The sequence below is a fragment of the Erythrolamprus reginae genome, chromosome 1 (assembly GCF_031021105.1).
Source record: "Erythrolamprus reginae isolate rEryReg1 chromosome 1, rEryReg1.hap1, whole genome shotgun sequence".
Taxonomy (NCBI): domain Eukaryota; kingdom Metazoa; phylum Chordata; class Lepidosauria; order Squamata; family Dipsadidae; genus Erythrolamprus; species Erythrolamprus reginae.
In genome coordinates this window covers 374,233,494-374,253,081 of record NC_091950.1, presented here as the reverse complement: position 1 = coordinate 374,253,081, position 19,588 = coordinate 374,233,494, and the positions used below count along the sequence as shown (strand labels likewise).

The following is a 19,588-nucleotide window of genomic DNA, read 5'->3' as shown; positions in this document are numbered from 1 at the left end:
TTTTTCAGAAGTACAATTTCTACATGTGTACAACCGTTTATAAAGCAGTGGACTGTATCCGAATCCTCTTATTTATTTATTTATTTATATTTATTTATACCAGGGTGATTCGACAAAAAATCACACATAACCCTTCCCTGGTACAAGCTGATACAGGAGATGAGCCTGTAGTCTAATGGCTAAGGCCTCTGCCTTACAAGGCAGAGGCCCTAGGTTCAAATCCCAGTAAGGGTGTGGCTACCTGATGAAGGCAAATAAGCCTGAAATAAATCTATAGTAGCCTCCCTTTATCAGCAAAATATGTTATACATACATCATACATACGTACATACATGTGTGTGTATGTGCTTGTGTGCCGCCCTCCAAGAAGGAAAGCAAAAATGGTGTGTATATTTTACTGGAAGTAAAGAGGGAGATTGTGATCCCACTATATAGAGCGCTGGTGAGACCACATTTGGAATACTGTGTTCAGTTCTGGAGACCTCACCTACAAAAAGATATTGACAAAATTGAACGGGTCCAAAGACGGGCTACAAGAATGGTGGAAGGTCTTAAGCATAAAACGTATCAGGAAAGACTTAATGAACTCAATCTGTATAGTCTGAAGGACAGAAGGAAAAGGGGGGACATGATCGAAACATTTAAATATGTTAAAGGGTTAAATAAGGTCCAGGAGGGAAATGTTTTTAATAGGAAAGTGAACACAAGAACAAGGGGCACAATCTGAAGTTAGTTGGGGGAAAGATCAAAAGCAACATGAGAAATCATTATTTCACTGAAAGAGTAGTAGATCCTTGGAACAAACCTCCAGCAGACATGGTTGGTAAATCCACAGTAACTGAATTTAAACATGCCTGGGATAAACATATATCCATTGTAAAATAAAATACAGGAAATAGTATAAGGGCAGAGTAGATGGACCATGAGGTCTTTTTCTGCCGTCAGACTTCTATGTTTCTACTGTGTTGTTGTTACTGTTGTTATATTTTAGAGTTTCTGTGTTTTATGACTGCTGTTAACCGCCCTAACTGTAGTCATAAAATATGGAAACTCTAAAATATAACAACAGTAACAACAACACAGTAAATATACACACCATTTTTGCCAGCCCCCAGGAGCCGTCTGCAAGCTTCCCAACCCTCTGTGCACCCCGTTTTTTGCAAAAAAACATACCTGTTTTTCACCTGTTTGTGTGAAAAATGGGGCACACAGGTTTTGGGAAGCCTGCTGCCTGCTCCTGGGGGCTTTGAATATGTTAAGTTCAAATGCAGCATTTTGGGGACATTAATTGGTTTTCAAATTGGTTTCCAATTTTTTACATTTAAAAGAAATTGTACTTTTGTCTTCCATATACTTCCACCTCTAATAAGGGTTCTTTGATCAAAGCAAATCCCATCTGTGTCTTTACCTAATGCCGTGCTAGGGAACATTAGGAATTGCAGTTTCAGAATAGCAGTGAGAAGATGTTAAATTGGATTCCATTGACTTTCTGGGAAGTTTCTGTACAGTTGTTCATAACATGATAAGCATTGCCACAAAATGTTTCCATAGGTGTCACTCCAGTTGATGGTGTACCAAACCAACCTTATGCTGAATGTTATCCAGTTACATTAGATGGAGCTCTGGTGGGCTGGATAGAGAAGGATCAGGCTCCTGATCTTGTGGAGACTTTCAGGCGCTTCAAGGTGAGTCTTCTCTGCTTATACCAGAGGTCTTCAAATTTGGCAATTTTAAGACTTGTGGAGTTCAACTCCCAGAATTCTCCAGCCAACACAGCTGGCTGGAGAATTCTGGAAGTTGAAGTCCCCAGATCTTAAAGTTGCCAAGTTTGAGGACTTCTGGCTTATACACTTCTTTGCAGTGTATATCTCAGTTTCACTCTCATGGAAAATTGTATCATTTCATTAATTGGCTGATGGCGTTCAGAATTGTCATTCAGCATTGGATGATTTTCTAGGTGTATTTCTACCTCCTTTCGAAGTCATACCGATAGCTCTTGAAGTCACTTCATGTCTCTCCTTCCACTGTTTTAATTCTCTTAAAATCTTATAAGGCTTATTATGTACTATCTGAATCGGGTGGGATCTATATCCTTTTGCTGCGGGTTCACTCAGGATCACGCCATGTATACTCACAGGAATAAAAAAAGTAGCTTCTGCACATGCTCAGAAGCAAAATTCAAGATGGCGGCACCCACAGAGACACCGACAGAACCAGTTCTGTCACATCATCACCAAGTTAGTAATGGTTGTGAAGAACCTGTTAGAACCGGTAGGAACCCACCTCTGCTATGAGTTGTTTTAAATGCTAACTATTTCTCCTTTCTGCTGAAAGATATAAAAATAAATCATTTTGAGTCTTGATATCTGTTAACAGGCAATGCAAGAAAAGAAGATTCCAGGTTGGACGGAAGTGGTGCTCATTCCGATGACCGGGAAACCCAGTCTCTACCCAGGACTTTATATTTTCACTACCCCTTGTAGGATGATGCGTCCTGTACAAAACTTGACTTTAGGGAAAGAAGAATGGATTGGCACAATGGAACAGGTAACACTTCTAATATCTCTAAGAAAGCATCAGCTAATCCAAAATTAATTTATTGCATTTCAGCAATTGGCGGCGGGTGGAGGGGTTGAGAAAGAGATGCAGTATATAGATTTGCCAAAATTATACTTGGTATAAGTGGTGTGGGATAATGTCTTGAATACATTTTCAGAATTCTCCTACATTATCAGAAAATCTTTCCAGAATCCAGATGGTTCTTGTTTCCTGACCTTGTCAGCCTCTCAGGACTTGAATAGAGGGCACCAAAATGAAATGAAATTAAAAGTGGGCAAAATTGTGTTAAGACAGCCAAATCTTACAAGATCTTGACAGTTTCAAATCTTTCATTTCCCCCCATCGATGTTGCAAGCTTTTGTATTTTGTCCCTGAAAGCATGCAACAAATTTTGTTGAATATTTTGGTGATATGGTGAGCGTTGTTGCATTAAAATAATAATAATAATAAAAATAAAAATAAAAAAATTTAATAAAGAAGAATAAATAGAGCTGAGGTGGCACAGCAGGTAGAGTGCTGTACTGCAGGCCACTAAAGCTGACTGTAGATCCGTAGGTCAGCGGTTCAAATCTCATCACCTTCTCAAGGTTGACTCAGCCTTCCATCCTTCCGAGGTGGGTAAAATGAGGACCCGGATTGTGGGGGCAATAGGCTGGCTCTGTTAAAAGGTGCTATTGCTAACATATTGTAAGCCGCCCTGAGTCTAAGGAGAAGGGCGGCATAAAAATTGAATGAATGAATGAATGAATAAATAAATAAATAAATAAATAAATAAATAAATAAATAAATAAATAAATAAAGGCAAGTGGGGGGAGGGATAGACTTCTATTTGGAAAGTGTTGAGAGATCCTGGAAATGTGTTTCCGACCCCTGGTTCATGTGATTAGTAATAACTTAGTTGTGTAAATGAACCCTTTTTTCTTAAGATTAGCAAATGTCCTTTTAAATAATGAGTAACAAACTGTTGAGCTCACTTAATCTCAGATTTCTATGTTTTCAAATATCACTACCTCAAGAATAAACCATGTCTTGCTTGTGCCCCCATTATCCATTCAGGATGAAAAGATACAGTTGCTTGAACCATTTGGGAGCTGGGTCAATATGTATAATACTGAACAGTTCCCAGTGTTTCCCATGCAGTTTAGAACAAATTTTATAATTTTGACAGTCTAATTTATAGGACTGTATGACTGTAACTTGTTGCTTGTATCCTAAGTTTTTTATTAATATTGATTGTTTCTTCATTGCTTATTTGACCCCTATGACAATCATTAAGTGTTGTACCACATGATTCTTGACAAATGTATATTTTATTTTATGTACACTGAGAGCATCTGCACCAAGACAAATTCCTTGTGTGTCCAATCACACTTGGCCAATAAAATTCTATTCTATTCTATTCTAAATATTAAATATTTTAACTTGGGTAGATACATTTTTAGAAATAAAAACGTGAGATATGATTCCATTGTCACTCTAATATCAAGAGCATTGAAAACAATGGCCTTCTGGATATTGCATATTAAAATTAAATTTTTCTGTAGTGGGCTGCTAAAGTTTTACTGGACTAGTTTTGCAGAATGATTATTCTTGTAATAATAAGAACTGGAAGCAGTTCACCATATTTGAAAGTGATGGAAACTGGTTTCCCTTTAGGTCTTCATGAACATTGCAGTATCCAAGGATGAAATTCAACCTGGGTTGACCACTCATCAGGAGCTTTTCCCCTATAGCATGCTAAGTGTGGTGGCAAGTTTCATTCCTTTCTCTGATCACAACCAAAGTCCAAGAAACATGTACCAGTGTCAGATGGGTAAGTATTTACTGTTTCCTAACTATACTAACAATTAAATTATTTTCATAGTATGCATCTTTGTAATCAAGCAAGTAGAAGCAACTAGACCCACAAAGTGGTGAGTTCAATCTCACCACTTTGTTATATTCTGCCAGCCTTAGTCTGGGAACAGATAGATAAAGTTATGTGGAGCTTAGGAGGAGGGGAGAATGTCCCAGCTGGACCTATTGTGATTGCACAAAGACTCAAGACTAAATCTATGCTTGAGGGGGCCCCCTTGCATGGCTAGGTATTTCCTGACAAGAAATGACTACATCTCTGCACAGAAATTATCAGCAAAGTTTCTAAGGACTTCCATGTTTTGTACTACTTTAGTATTTAAAAAAGGAATAGAATACAAATTAGGAATATTCCAAGAAAAACCTGGAACATGCTGAATAGTAGAAAATGAGGGTAAGAGAAATTGGGCATGAACAGAGTACAGTATAGAGAATCTTAGAAAAAAGTGACATTTATTATTATAATTAGGAGTATTTTATGCTGAATTGTTTTGTTATATGTCACATTTTATAAAGGTTACTGTAATACTTTGATCCGTTGTTCTTTCCAATTTCTTATATATTATATTTATAAACTATATTTACCAAAAGGAAGATTAGTTTTTTCCCATTAAAATTGCCTTGATGAGTATTTATTTCTTACTTAACTAATATTTATACCGTCTCAGCTCCAGAGATTCTTAGTGGCTAACTAATAAAATGCAATAATCGTAACATAAATATAATAAAAATAGTATAAACGAAGTAATGACAAAAAACCTGCACATTCCTTGGGGCAGGAGCTGGGCCAGAGCTAACCACAACACAAGGACTCCTGTTTTTCAGCCTTCCTAAGCTCCAAGTGCTTCCCTGCAGCTTGGGGAAAAAGAAAATGGCCTCCCTCACCACCCTGGAGGCCGGAAAACGCCCATTTCACAATTTCTGGTGGGCCCGGTAGCCCTGTTTTTCGCCCTCCCCAGGCTCCAGAGGCCAAAAACGCCCTCCCAGAACCTCCGCATGAGCTGAAACTCAGCTGGCCAGTGTGCACATATGTGCTAGAGCTGAGCTAGGGCAACGGCTTGCATGCTGACAGATATGGCTCCACATGCCACCTGTGGCACCCATGCCATAAGTTCACCATCACTGTTGCAGGGGTTGCTCTGGCTCTGCCATTTTGAAAATAAGATTTTGGACTAGTACGGATGTGTGCATCTCCAGTATGTGTACTGCAATTTTTATTTAATCTCCTTAAAATTAGAAACATTGTTTAACTAGACACTAGGATCCAGACATTATGTTTACCCAGCCTGGCATATTTGTGGACATGTTTGTGGGGTTTCTTCAGGGTTTGTATGAAGCAGACAAGATTAATCCACGCCAATTATATTTTTATATATTGGACATATAGCACTGAAGTTAAATGGAATACAGTGGTACCTCGACATACGAGTTTAATTCGTTCCAGACCCGAGCTCGTAAGTCGATCAACTTGCATCTCGAACGAATGCCTTAAGACTTTGTTTTTCGCGCCGAGATAACCGGAAGCAAGGAGATTCTTGCGCCACCTAGTGGAAGCTTGGCTCGTATCCTGAATTTGAGCTCAGGTGTCGAACAGAAATTTTGCTCGCGTCGTGGCTCGTAACTTGGAATACTCGCATGTGGAGCAGCTCGTATCTAGAGGTACCACTGTATATTCTTAGAAAGGAGAAGAAATAAATGTTCAGTGGCAGAGAAAGAAGAAACTGAAGCTGAGAAATTTGGACTGCTCACTGAACAAAATAATTCTTAACATGGGAGGGGAGGACGGAAGGAAGGAAGGAAGGAAGGAAGGAAAGAGCCTATAATCAGGACAGAATACAGTGTTCCCTCGATTTTCGCGGGGGATGCGTTCCGAGACCGCCCGCGAAAGTCGAATTTCCGCGAAGTAGAGATGCGGAAGTAAATACACTATTTTTGGCTATGAACAGTATCCCAAGCCTTCCCTTAACACTTTAAACCCCTAAATTACCATTTCCCATTCCCTTAGCAACCATTTACATTATTACTCACCATGTTTATTTATTAAAGTTTATTTAAAAAATGTTTTTTAAAGGCAGACGAAAGTTTGGTAATGACATATGACGTCATCGGGCGGGAAAAACCGTGGTATAGGGGGGGAAACCGCGAAGTATTTTTTAATTAATATTTTTGAAAAACCGTGGTATAGACGTTTCGCTAAGTTTGAACCCGCGAAAATTGAGGGAACACTGTATTTGTACTTTTATTCCTGTTCTCTTCTGATTAGCAAAATTTTTGTGGTCTGAAATGGTCTTTTTCCATAGCAAATTGCCTGTTAATGGCAGATAATAAAATGAAGTATGAAAACCTGAGTTTTGCTACCAATTTATATCCATTCCTTTTATGAAAATTGCAATATATTTTTGAATGCCTTTTCCAATTGTAGATAATCATTCTGGGGGGTTTTTTCCCCTTCCTTTTTCTACCCCCACCTGTGGCTCCCAGGTAAGCAGACGATGGGTTTTCCACTTCTGACTTTCCCGTATCGATCTGATGACAAATTATACCGGCTTCAGACTCCTCAAAGCCCACTAGTTCGGCCATCCATATATGATTATTACAGTATGGACTCTTATCCCATTGGAACAAATGCCGTTGTTGCTGTGATCTCCTACAGTGGTTACGATATGGAAGATGCCATGGTAAGGCCATAATAAAACAAATGTGGATAGAAGGAAAATTTCAGGGTATTTCTCTTTCTGTACTTGTGAAAATCACATGAAATATGATAAACTTGATTTTCCCAATACAGGTAGTTCTCAGTTTACAGGAGCATAACCATGGTCATGTGATCAAAAATTCAGATGGCTGACAACTGACTCATTTATTATTTATTTATTTATTTATTATTTAGATTTGTAGACTCATGATTATTTAGATTTGTAGACTCATGATGGTTGCAATAGCCTGGAGTCATGTGATCACCGTTTGTAAACTTCTGACAAGCAATATCAATAGGGAAACCAGGTTTACTTAAGTTTGATTCATTCAACAACAGGCAAAAGGCCGTAAAATAGTACATTTTTGTCCTATTTTATGACCTTTTGCCTGTTGTTAAATGAATCAAAGTTCACTTAAAAATATCCCACTTAGCAACAGAAATTTTGCACTCAGTTGTGGTCATAAACTGAGGACTACTTGTAATGGTCTTAATCTCTGAGGTGAAAATATTTCTACCTCATCAAGTGGGAACAAAAAGTCATTCTTTGTAGAAACCAGCTGAAAGCAGCTTAAAAGGAGTTGCATACATAAGCATCATTGCGTAAAAAAAGATGACCTACTGTATTTTGTCTCAGTGTTTCCCAACTTTGGCAACTTGAAGATATCTGGACTTCAACTTCCAGAATTCCCCAGCAAGCATTCGCTGGCTCGGGAATTCTGGGTGTTGAAGTCCAAATATATTCAAGTTGCCAAGGTTGGGAAATACTGGTCTATAACGTATCAAGTTAAGATTTGGTTTTAAAATTCAAAAACAACAATTTTCATGTCACTTGGAAATGTTAAGCTTAATGTTTTGTTTAAGATTAATCTAATGTTTTGTTTAAGATTAATCTTAATCTGTCGCCATTCAAGTCAGGCCGGTGGCTTGGAATATCTTTTGAGAGTGGGATAGCAAGTTCAGACATGTTGAAATCCAAGCAGCCCTTCCCCAAACGCCAGTAGCTCCAAATTGGTGTTCTTTTTGTGTGTGGTGCCCCTGGCTGCATCCTTTCCATGCTGTAAGTGGTACCCAACACAACTGGAAGTGGGTTAGGTTTTGTAGAAAATGGAGAAACCTGAAAGTAACTATGATTGTGTTTCCATAATGTGGGAAATAAGGTCATTAACATTTATAAACGCATTATCTCCTTTACTCAGTGTGAACTTTTATCCCCTTAGATCCTGAGCAAATCTTCTTGGGAGAGAGGATTTGCACATGGCAGCATCTACAAGACAGAACGTATTGATCTTGCAGTAAAAGTAAAGCAAGGAGAAGACAATCTAGTGTTTGGGATTGGGCATGATAAACCTGTGCAGAATTTGGACCCTGATGGCCTGCCACACATTGGAGCTAGACTTCAATATGGAGATCCTTATTATAGCTATGTGAATCTTAACACAGGAGAAAGCTTTGTGACTTACCATAAGTAAGTGCTGGTTGTTGTTGTTGTTTCAGCATTGTTTCCAATAGAAAGCTGGGAAATGTTTTTTACAAAACACTTGGGTGTCTCTCAATTGTTTGGGTACTGTAGCATAATCATATAAGCAGGGATCGACAAACCCAGGCGCCTGGTCGCCAGTGGCGCCTAGAAAATGTTGTCTGGCGCCTAGAAAATGTTGCCTGCTGTACTGTATGTATACAGCAGTGTTTTTCAACCGGTGCCACGAGGTGGCTCCTGCAAGTGGGAGCTCCAGGGCTGAGGCTTCAGCCCTGGAGCTCCCACTTGCAGAAGCCGCCCCCCGGCTATTGCCCGCCGCCGCCGCTACTCGCGCACCCCAAAATACCCCCCCTGCGTGCCCTTTTCCATGGGCGCGCAGTCCCCATTCCCCTGCCTGCCTGGGGGGGGGGGGCGGGGAGGCGCCGGCAGTAGAAGGCGCTGCCCCCGCCCGCCCGATCCGCTCCCTCTCCTCCTCTTCCGCTGAAAGAAACGCGCGGAAGCTGCCTGCTTGAGCCTCGCGTTGCTCCACCCCGCTTCGTCCTGCTTGTCATCCTCCGTTGCCAGGAAAGCCGGGTTTGTTTTCCGTGAAAGCAGCGCGCCTTTTAACACGCTGCTTTCCTGCACCAGCGACGTTTGGCTGCCGGGGGGGGGGGGCGGGGAGGAGAAAATCCTCTCCCCCCCCCCCAGGAGCAGCAAAAGCCTAAGCGGCGGGGTGCGCCGTTTGCCTTCCGGCTCAGTCGCAGAGGCTTTTGCTGCTTGTGGAGGGGGGGGGGTTGGCGGTGCCGATGCCAAATGCTTTCCCTCCGCGGTGGGGGGTGCAGGGCAGGCGCAGTCAGCCCCAGGAGACAAAGATGGAATGAGAGAAAGGAAAGAGAGAGAAAGGGAGGGAGAGAAAGAAAAAGTGAGAGATAGAAAGGAGAGAGAGAAAGGGAATGAGAGAAAGGAAAGAGAGAGAAAGAGAGGGGGAGAAGGAAAGAGTGAGAGATAGAAAGGATAGAGAGAAAGAGGGAATGGAAAGAGAGAGAAAGGGAGGGAGAGAAGGAAAGAGTGAGAGATAGAAAGGATAGAGAGAAAGAGGGAATGAGAGAAAGGAAAGAGAGAGAGAGAAAATAAGAGAGAGAGAGCAACAGAGAGAGAAAGAACAAGAGAGAGAAAGCATGAGAGAGAGAAAGAACAAGAGAGAGAGAGAGAAAATAAGAGAACAAGAGAGAGAAAAAGATAGCAAGAGAGAGAGAAAGCAAGACAGATAGGGAGAGGAAAGGAGAGTGAGAGAAATGAGAACAAAAAGGGGAGAAAAAAGGAGAAATGAGAAAATGATTGAGGCAGAGAATGAGAGGAGAGTGAAACAAAAGAGAGAGAGAGGTGATTCTTGAAGCATATGGTAAAAAGCATCCAAATAATAAGAAACCCCCCCCCCAGCCCACACCTGTTTTTGAAAAGGATAAAAGAGAAAAAAAACCCAGCCCTCAACTGGTTTTGGAAATGGTTGGAGTGTGTATACATACACACACATAAGGGGGGGAGAGAGACAGGGATGGAAAAAGAGGAGAAGTGAGAGGGAGAAGGAATGAGGGAAAAAGGGAGGAAGAGAGAGAAATGAGAAACATGAGAGAGAAAAGGGGGAAAGACAGGAGAAGTACCCAGAAATGAGACAGTGGTATAAATTTCAGGAGGGATGATTGATGATTGACTGTATTTATAAGGGGATGTTACATGGGATTGTATATATGAGGGGGTTATTTATGTATGTATGTATGTATGTATTTATTTATTTATTTATTTATTATTTATTTATTTATTAGATTTGTGTCATTTTGGTTGATGGTGTGCCCCAGGATTTTGTAAATGTAAAAAATGTGCCGCGGCTCAAAAAAGGTTGAAAATCACTGGTATACAGTATATTTTTCCCGCCTTGTGTTTACGCCCAGAAATGGTACATCTTGGCTTCCGTAGCTCCGCCCATCAACCTCGGAGCGAGCTGCTTTCCCAGCGTCCCCTGCGCTTGCGTGCGTCTCTCCCTCCCCCCCTTGCCTCCATTCCGCCTCCTACTCGAACCCCTTCACTCCCCCCCACCGCACACAGACGCTCCGATCTTGGCCGCTCACCCGCCTTCGGAGAGAAGCGGAAGCCCCTCCCCTCCCGGCGTGAGGTTTTGTTCATTCCTCCTCCGGCCGTGTGCGCGGTGACTTCCGACCAGTAACCCCTCCTCCCCCCTCCCCCCCCTCCCCCGCGTCCCCGGCCCGGTCTCCCTTTCCTTCTTCTCTGTTTCGGTTTCTGACTAACGGTCTCCCCTCGGATCCCGACGGGAGTACAGCAGAGCCGGCTCAGCGGAGCCAGGCCTGCGCCGGGGGGGAGGGGGTGAAAGCGATGTCAGGTGGAGACTCGGCAGCTGCCGTGGCCTCCCCTCAGCCGTTGCCCTTCTCGCTGCCCAAGCCTCCCCCCCTGATGCAACTGAACCCCGGCGAAGGCGTGCGTCCTGTGGGACCTCCCGGGCCGGAACAGTCGCCGAAAAGCGCTCGCATGGGTGGCCGGCCGGACTGGCCTGCCGGGAAACCCGTCAGTCTTCTGGCGCCTCTCCTTCCGCCGCGCGGGGAACCCGAACCGCTCCTTCCCTTCGGGCCAGTAATCTCAACCACACCGGACTACGGTGTGGTTGAGATTACTGCATTGGCTCATCATTTTCGTAAACAGCTATCTCCACCTGAAAGTGATGACCAATGCATTCACTCACTCCTCAATGAGTGGTATGAGTTTAAGGTCCTTGGAAAAGGAAAGAAACTGTGTGAGCTTCTGGATTTGGCACTCTCCAACACCGAGAGATTTCCAGTTCTGGGAAACCTGTTGTCGATTGTAGCGGTGCTCCCTGTCTCAACCTCATGTTGTGAAAGAGGATTTAGTTTGATGAACATGGTCAAAAATAAATTCAGATCAAGGATGCAAGAAGAAAGTTTAAGTGACTTGTTTATGATCACCATGAATGGGCCATCTGTGAAGGCGTTTGATCCTGCCAAGGCTGTGGACCACTGGTACTTCAGCTCTAAAATCACAAGGCATGTTCATGGCCACAAAACGCAAAGTGAAAAACACTAGAATGTTGCCTAAAATCTAAAATATCAAAATATAATATTTATTATCTTTAAAAGTAAAATGTTGTTTATAACGTTTGTAATGTTTTTTTTGTTAAATTAAAAACCAAGTTTGCTTAAAAAAAATTCTGGCTCCTAAATTTTTTGGCTGGCTCCTAGATTCTGAACAACTTTGTCGACCCCTGAATAAGTATGGCCCTGTTGGATCAGATCCTTGGCCAAGTACATCAGTCTTATAGTGATCAGTCAACTGTACAAGATAGTTTGCTTGTCTCCAAGCAGATAACTTTCAGAGGCAGTCACATTACTATCAAAGTTAATAGCCATTGATCCCTAACAAGTAGCTTGTCTATTTGGCAACTCAAAAATATTGTCTATGGAAGAAAAAGCGTGCATTGTGAAACTGTTCTTCATGGAATGTGCAAGTTGTCACCGATTTTTCCCATGAATATTCGGGTTTCTTCCCGTGTAGGATTTGGAAATTTCTGGCGACGTTTCGACGAGGTCCCACTCGTCATCTTCAGGCTGGTGTTTCTGTCCTTATTATATATGTGTGTGTGTGTGTGTGTGTGTGTGTGTGTGTGTGTGTATGTTTGTTTGTTTGTTTGTTTATTTATTAGATTTGTATGCCACCCCTCTCCGAAGACTCGGGGCGGCTCACAACAGCAATAAAAATGATATAACAGTGGAACAAATCTAATATTAAAAACATATAAAACCCTATCATTATTTAAAAAACCAAACAGCACCAAACATACAACAACAAAGTATAAAAAAGCCTGGGGGAAAGGTGTCTCAACTCTCCTATGCCTGGCGGTATAAGTGAGTCTTGAGTAGTTTACGAAAGACAGGAAGGGTGGGGGCAGTTCTAATCTCCGGGGGAAGTTGGTTCCAGAGGGCCGGGGCCGCCACAGAGAAGGCTCTTCCCCTGGGGCCCACCAAACGACATTGTTTAGTTGACGGGACCCGGAGAAGGCCAACTCTGTGGGATCTTATCGGTCGCTGGGATTCGTGCGGTAGCAGGCGGTTCCGGAGGTATTCTGGTCCAATGCCATGTAGGGCTTTAAAGGTCATGACCAATATTGAGTAAGCAGCCTTAGGAAAGCCAGGTTCTCATTTCCCATACTTTTTCTACAAGCATTTTTCCTCTTTCTCTCCTCTCACTAACTTTCTCATAGTTGCAAGATCTTTGTTAACTTGCTTTCTTTCAAATCATGCAGATATTTTTCCTGTTGAAGTAAAATAAAATTAATGGAAGAAGCTTGATAGGAAAAAGGCCCTCCTCTTTTCCCCCACCAGGCTATGTTAGTGGTATATTGCCTCTGGATATAGTGATGCTGTGTAGCTGTGAACGCCAGTAGGAAGTAATAAAATTAAGTGAATTAATTTAATCCCCATTTGTAGCTATCTGAATTGCCATTCTCCAACAAGCATCAAGGAAACGCATAAATTAGCTATGTAGTCTGCGTGGAGAGGAAAAATAATATTTTGTCCAATTCTATAGAATCTATTTGTCAATTTTATTTGGTGATCCCAACTTTTATACTTATAAGGGGAGAAAGGAAAACAATATTTTTCTTCTTTCTGTGTGTCACAAGTAATTATATGCAGTAAGGCTAATTGTTCCCCCCCCAACCCCCCCCACACACAGCTGTTTCTGCCTTGGAGTTTTTTCTGTTTTCACTATCACTTTAAACCAATTTTAAAATTCCTCAACAACTTGTTAAAAGTACATTCAGTGTTTTAATTGTATGCATGTAGAAATGAAGTATTTGTGGGAAACACCTGAGTAGGTCTGATTGAGAATTGCCTGACTCTGAGGTAAGATATAGGAAGCTGTTATGTAGCTGGCAGCATATTTGACGATAAATCTCTTGGATATGATCATACCACTTTAATGTAATGAAACAGAAGAAAAATTTAGGTGAGAACATTTTTAAATTCATGGCACATTTCCTGGTGCATGGACATCAAAGTCCAGATAACTTTTGGAAAGTTGTATTTTCAGTTATCCACAATATTAGTTTGTGTCCAGCTATCTCAGTCTCTGTGTTAGTAGATGACAGAAGCTTTGCAGAGTCATAGTGAAGACACTTTCAAGAGGTATGAGTCTTTTGAAATGAAAGTCCAACAGTTGGAACCATAGGACCTTTTGACTTCCAAAAGGCATGCTCTGATATTAAACTATAGACTTTATGGATATAAATAATGTTCCTTTTCAAATACTTTCTTCTGTATGCAAAACAACCTGAAAACAATTACACTTAAGATTCAGAATGCTATTACATTGGTAAAATCTTGTATGTATGACATTAGCATAGTTATCTTCTTCTGTTTTATGCAAGTAAAACGTTTATGCAAACCCACCTCTGTCGTCAGGCATGGGGGAATTGATTCCCCTGGGCCGTTTCCGTTTTATGTATGGTTTGTATGAGATGTATGGTTGTTTTTTATATTAAGGGTTTTAAATTGTTTTAATCATTGGATTTGTAATGTTTTGTGCTGTGAGCCGCCGCGAGTCTTCAGAGAGGGACAGCATGCAAATCTAATAAATAATAATAATAATAATAGTAGTAGTAGTAATAATAATAATAATAATAATAATAATATACTTATTTCCTCCCCAAATATGTTGGATATTCCCTGCAGAAGCTCTTCTGGTAGTAATTAAACTTTTTCTTTTTTTCCAGGAATAAGGAAACTTGTATTGTAGATAACATCAAAGTATGTGGTAATGATACAGGAACTGGAAGATTCAAGTGTGTATGCATCACTTTCCGAGTCCCCCGGAATCCAACCATTGGGGACAAATTTGCCAGCCGTCATGGACAGAAAGGCATCTTGAGCCGATTGTGGCCAGCTGAAGACATGCCCTTTACGGAAAGTGGAATGGTGCCAGACATCCTCTTCAACCCTCACGGTTTTCCATCCAGAATGACCATTGGCATGCTGATTGAGAGCATGGCAGGAAAATCAGCCTCGCTTCACGGACTCTGTCATGATGCAACCCCTTTTACGTTTTCTGAAGAGAATTCCGCTGTGGAATACTTTGGCAAGCTGCTTAAGGCTGCCGGCTATAATTACTACGGCACAGAGAGGATGTACAGCGGGGTATCCGGATTAGAGCTCGAAGCGGACATTTTCATTGGTCTTGTGTACTATCAGCGCCTCAGGCACATGGTCTCTGACAAATTTCAGGTGAGGACTACAGGGGCCCGAGATAAAGTCACCAACCAGCCCATTGGAGGAAGGAACGTTCAGGGCGGCATCCGCTTTGGGGAGATGGAGCGGGATGCGCTGTTGGCTCACGGCACGTCCTTTTTGCTGCACGACCGTCTCTTCAATTGTTCAGATCGTTCAGTGGCCCACGTGTGTGTTGACTGTGGTAGTCTCCTCTCACCACTCTTGAAAGCTCCACCAGCCTGGTGCACCACTCGCGCCCGACAATATGTTTGCGCCTCTTGTGATCAAAGTAACACCATTGAAACAATCGCTGTCCCTTATGTCTTCCGCTGCTTTGTGGCAGAATTGGCTGCCATTAATGTCAAAGTGAAACTTGATGTACAGTAATTATGGCAACTGTCTTTTCTAATTCTATAGAAGTTGTTCTAAAAACAGCCCGTTTTTCAAAAAATGGAGGCATTTTTGCCAGCACTCAGGAGCTCTCTGCAGGCTTTCCAGACCCCCTTTCCAAGAATGGGATATGGGGATGGGGCTTCGGGATAGCAAAAATGGCTGCATTTGGTGTATAATATGCACCAACATTTCCACCCTCTTTTTTTGGGGGGGGGGATGTGTCTTATACTCCAAAAAATTCAGTATTTATGTAATGTTGTAAGATCAGAGTGGTATATATTTATAAAGACGGGCATGTTATCTACCAAAAAAACCCCACCCCACCCTAAATATTTTTGGAATTATTTAATAAGTTAAATAGAACAGCTGTTGGGTCTTTCTTAAAGGATTGAATGCTAATTTAATGCAATACTCCTTGTTATTAATAATAATATTAATAAATATACAGTAGTACCTCTAGATACGAGTTTAATTCGTTCCAGAACGGAGCTCGTATGTCGATCAACTCGTATCTGGAACCAAATGGCTTTAGACTTTGTTTTTCCCCGCCGAGATAACCAGAAGCAAGGATTCTTGCGCCACCTAGTGGAAGCTCGGCTCGTATCCCGAATTTGAGCTTGGGTGTCGAACAGAAATTTCGCTCCCGTCGTGGCTCGTAACTTGGAATACTTGCATGTGGAGCAGCTCGTATCTAGAGGTACTACTGTATTAATAATTATTCTTTCACTCTTTGGGGATTACATCTGTCCCTGACAGCCCTGAAAGGCTGGAAACATGGGAAATGACATTCAGAAGCTTTTCCTATAGAAAGCAAGTTGATGCTAAGAGGACCTATGCCATTTTAGTATTTAATAGCTGTCTACATTTAAGCAGAACATTATTTTGATTGCTGCCTAATAGCATTGAGAAGTGATGTCAAAGTTCCTTAATGGCACTTTCCTTGATGTGGATATAATAAGGAAAGGAGAAAGAGCAACATGATGGCATGTTCTTTTTTTTCTTTTTTTTGCAACTACTACCTTGAATTAAAGATTAAAGAAGTTCTGATTGATTTGTATTTAATAAATACCCAGAGATTTTATGTAGTTTATTCTCTTTCCGTTTTGAAGGGAGCTGGCTGCACTACTTGACTTGTTATTTTTATCTGTTTGACATTCAGCCATGACTGACAGTCCTGACCTGCTTATTTGTCTTTCATAATCTGTCTCCTGCATCTGGCAAGATGTCATGAATCGAAAGTGGCTTAGGAATGGAGTAGTTCTTGTTTTTACTCTTACCATTTCCCTAACATTGTTCAGAACAGAAAGGAAATTGTGATTTGTATTCAAATGATTTTTCTTTATTAAGTACTTGTTCACTTTTTTTTTTTTAGAACACTGCTGAAATGTTCCCTATTTTGATCATAAATCTACAGGAAAAAATATCTCTGAACTCTGTTGGAGAAACACTTAACTTTTTAAAATAAAATTTTAAGTCAAATGGGTACTGATTTTAATAGATTTCATTGCATGATAATTTTAAAGTACTGTTCAGGCTTTTGACTGGAAAAATAAATAAATCTATAACCAAGTATATTTATTGGAGATCATCATAGTTCATTGCATTTCATTGTTTGAGCCTGGCATGTGCAGAAAACTAGAACGTAGAAACCAATGGTTTTAAAAGATATATCGGTGGCAATTTGTGTTGCTCAGTGAAGTTGTGATTAAAATGGAATTATTAGTCAGATTTCTAGAAAGTCAGAAATTGAATATTTTATTGCTTCAGCAATGTCTGTTTTTGGCATCTGAACCAATGTAAAATTGACTGGATCAGTGAGCAGAAGCAAGGAAAATAAAAATTCAGGATCTAGCCTCTGTATTTCACCCCATACATTTGGACATTAGTCCTCATAAATACAAGTTTCAATTATGGGACTCCAGTCTTAATTCCATAGCTTCTTGTCCTAAATTGTATCCTGAATCACAAGTGTTTAATAATGTTAAAATGGCTGCAGCGTTCGTCCTTATGGAAAGTATGATGTAAATATACTGTTATCTATGGTAATCTTGTTTTAATGACCTTTTGTACAGTTCACATAAGTGCAGAGATTATCAAAAGGCTGAAGATGGATGCAGTCTTTATACCTAAAGATTTTCCTTCTTAATGTTACAGAAAGCATACAACACAATAAAACATGGAGATAACAGATACCCATTTAGTAGAAGGGATGTATGGTTTGTTTGTTTATTTATTTATTTATTTATTTATTTATTTATTGGATTTGTATGCCACCCCTCTCCGTAGACTCGGGGCAGCTAACAACAGTAATAAAAAACATCATATAAATCCAATACTAAAACAACTTAAAAAAACCCTTATTGTAAAACCAAACATCCCTACAAACAAGCATACCATGCATAAATTGTAAAGGCCTATGGGGAAAGAATATCTCAGTTCCCCCATAGGTTTTAAGGAGCTTACGAAAGGCAAGGAGGGTGGGGGCAATTCTAATGTCCGGGAGGAGTTGGTTCCAGAGGTCCGGGGCCGCCACAGAGAAGGCTTTTCCCCTGGGCCCCGCCAAATGACATTGTTTTGTTGACGGGACCCAGAGAAGGCCCACTCTGTGGGACTTAACCGGTCGCTGGGATTCATGCGGCAGAAGGCGGTCTCGTAGATACCATGGTCCGGTGCCATGAAGGGCTTTATAGGTGATGACCAACACTTTGAATTGTGAACGGAAACCGATCGGCAACCAATGCAGACTGCGGAGTGTTGGTGTTACATGGGCATTTTTGGGAAAGCCCATGATAGCTCTCGCAGCTGCATTCTGCATTCTTTAGGGCACTTTACCTCCGAATAAAAAAAACAAAAACTATTGTGGATAAGGCAGCTTGAACAATGATTGGGCATAGATTGCCTTTGGTAAAGGAACGTAGATCACCTTGGGAAAAAAGGATCCCTAAAAAGAGTGAAACAGCAATTCAATTCAGGTAAACTGGAAAGCATGTGACAGAAAAATAGCCCTGCCTTGATTCTGTCCTCTATAGGGTGGGGCAGACAAGCATTCAATATTCTGTTGTTATACCTTATCATAATAAAGTAATGTTCCTGGGATTATTGTAGTATCTATTTCACTTTAGCTTTTTCAAAATCAGTCAAGGTCAGCTAATCCTACCTTCTGTTGGGATTATTTATCAGAACAGTGCTTTGTCATTATTACTGACATTGTGCAGTCACTAATAAGCTCAAACTTGAACTCAAGGCTGACAACCCTAAAGCAGTGTTTCCCAACCTTGGCAACTTGAAGATATTTGGACTTCAACTCCCAGAATTCCCCAGCCAGCATTCACTGGTTGGGGAATTCTGGGAGTTGAAGTCTAAATATCTTCAAGCTGCCAAGGTTGGGAAACACTGCCCTAAAGAACCTTTTACTTATTCATGACACCCAAATTCACACATTCCATTTTGCTAATCCACTTTTGTTCTCGACTAGGGGAAAGGCAGTAAGGTGAAGAGATCTTTTGAGACCTAACATGGCTTCCCATCTTCTGCCTCTGGAACAAAGTAGAGGAAGAAGATAATAGAGAGAAATAACAATTGGTATGGGTATCAAAAATTCATTGAATGCAGCCTTGTGCCAATTCAGTTTAAGCCAAGGAAGCTTTTTCATCTAAGCACAGAAACATTTCTACATCTCAAAAACTTGTTAAGCATCTAAATCACATTTGAACAAGAAAATCAGCAATCGTTGTATTTTTTTTCTATATAAACAACCAGATTAATGAAAAATCTCCAACCACTATAGCCCAGTGATGGCGAATCGTTTTTGGTTAGTGTGCCAAAAGGGGGGGGGCATGCGGGGGGATGTGCTCACACCCATTATTCCACGTAAGGATCTGTGCATAGTTCCCTCTAAGATGAGCAGTGAGCAATCGCTCACTTAAAAATCATCATCAACTCAGAGTTTTCCAAACCTGCCCAGAAGCCGAGAGGCAAAGAGTGAGAGGGAAGGAGAGAGAGAGGAAGAGAGGAAGAGAGAGAAACAGATAGAAAAAAGAGAGGAAGGAAAAGAGAAAGAAAAAGAATGGGAGTAAGGAAGAGAGAAAGAAAATCAAAATCTAGTTTGAAACTAGCTCAACTATTTAAGTGGCATTTTGATATTGATAGAGCTGCCCTATTATGAGCTCACTGTTATAGACACACAGTACAGTATTTTATTTTGAAATTCTCTGAGGCAAAACAGGGTGGGTTTTTTATTTGTTTGTTTGTTTGTTTGTTTGTTTATTTATTTATTTATTATTTCTGTGCCGCCCAGTCCCGAAGGGACTGCCCCTCAGACACTATACTTTTCCGCCC

The 19,588-nt window shown here is 41.0% G+C and overlaps 1 protein-coding gene across 1 annotated transcript in view; it reads left to right on the top strand.

The window, feature by feature from the left end:
- The window catches only part of POLR1B (RNA polymerase I subunit B), a 32,659-nt gene extending 15,930 nt beyond the window's left edge, over positions 1–16,729 (top strand). The window contains exons 10-15 of the mRNA XM_070734616.1: positions 1,552–1,685; positions 2,377–2,547; positions 4,216–4,372; positions 6,895–7,091; positions 8,329–8,576; positions 14,365–16,729. Of these exons, the coding sequence (XP_070590717.1) occupies positions 1,552–1,685; positions 2,377–2,547; positions 4,216–4,372; positions 6,895–7,091; positions 8,329–8,576; positions 14,365–15,244 (1,787 nt within the window). The 3' untranslated portion in view covers positions 15,245–16,729. The remainder of the gene's footprint in view (positions 1–1,551; positions 1,686–2,376; positions 2,548–4,215; positions 4,373–6,894; positions 7,092–8,328; positions 8,577–14,364) is intronic.
- Positions 16,730–19,588: the final 2,859 nt, after the last annotated feature.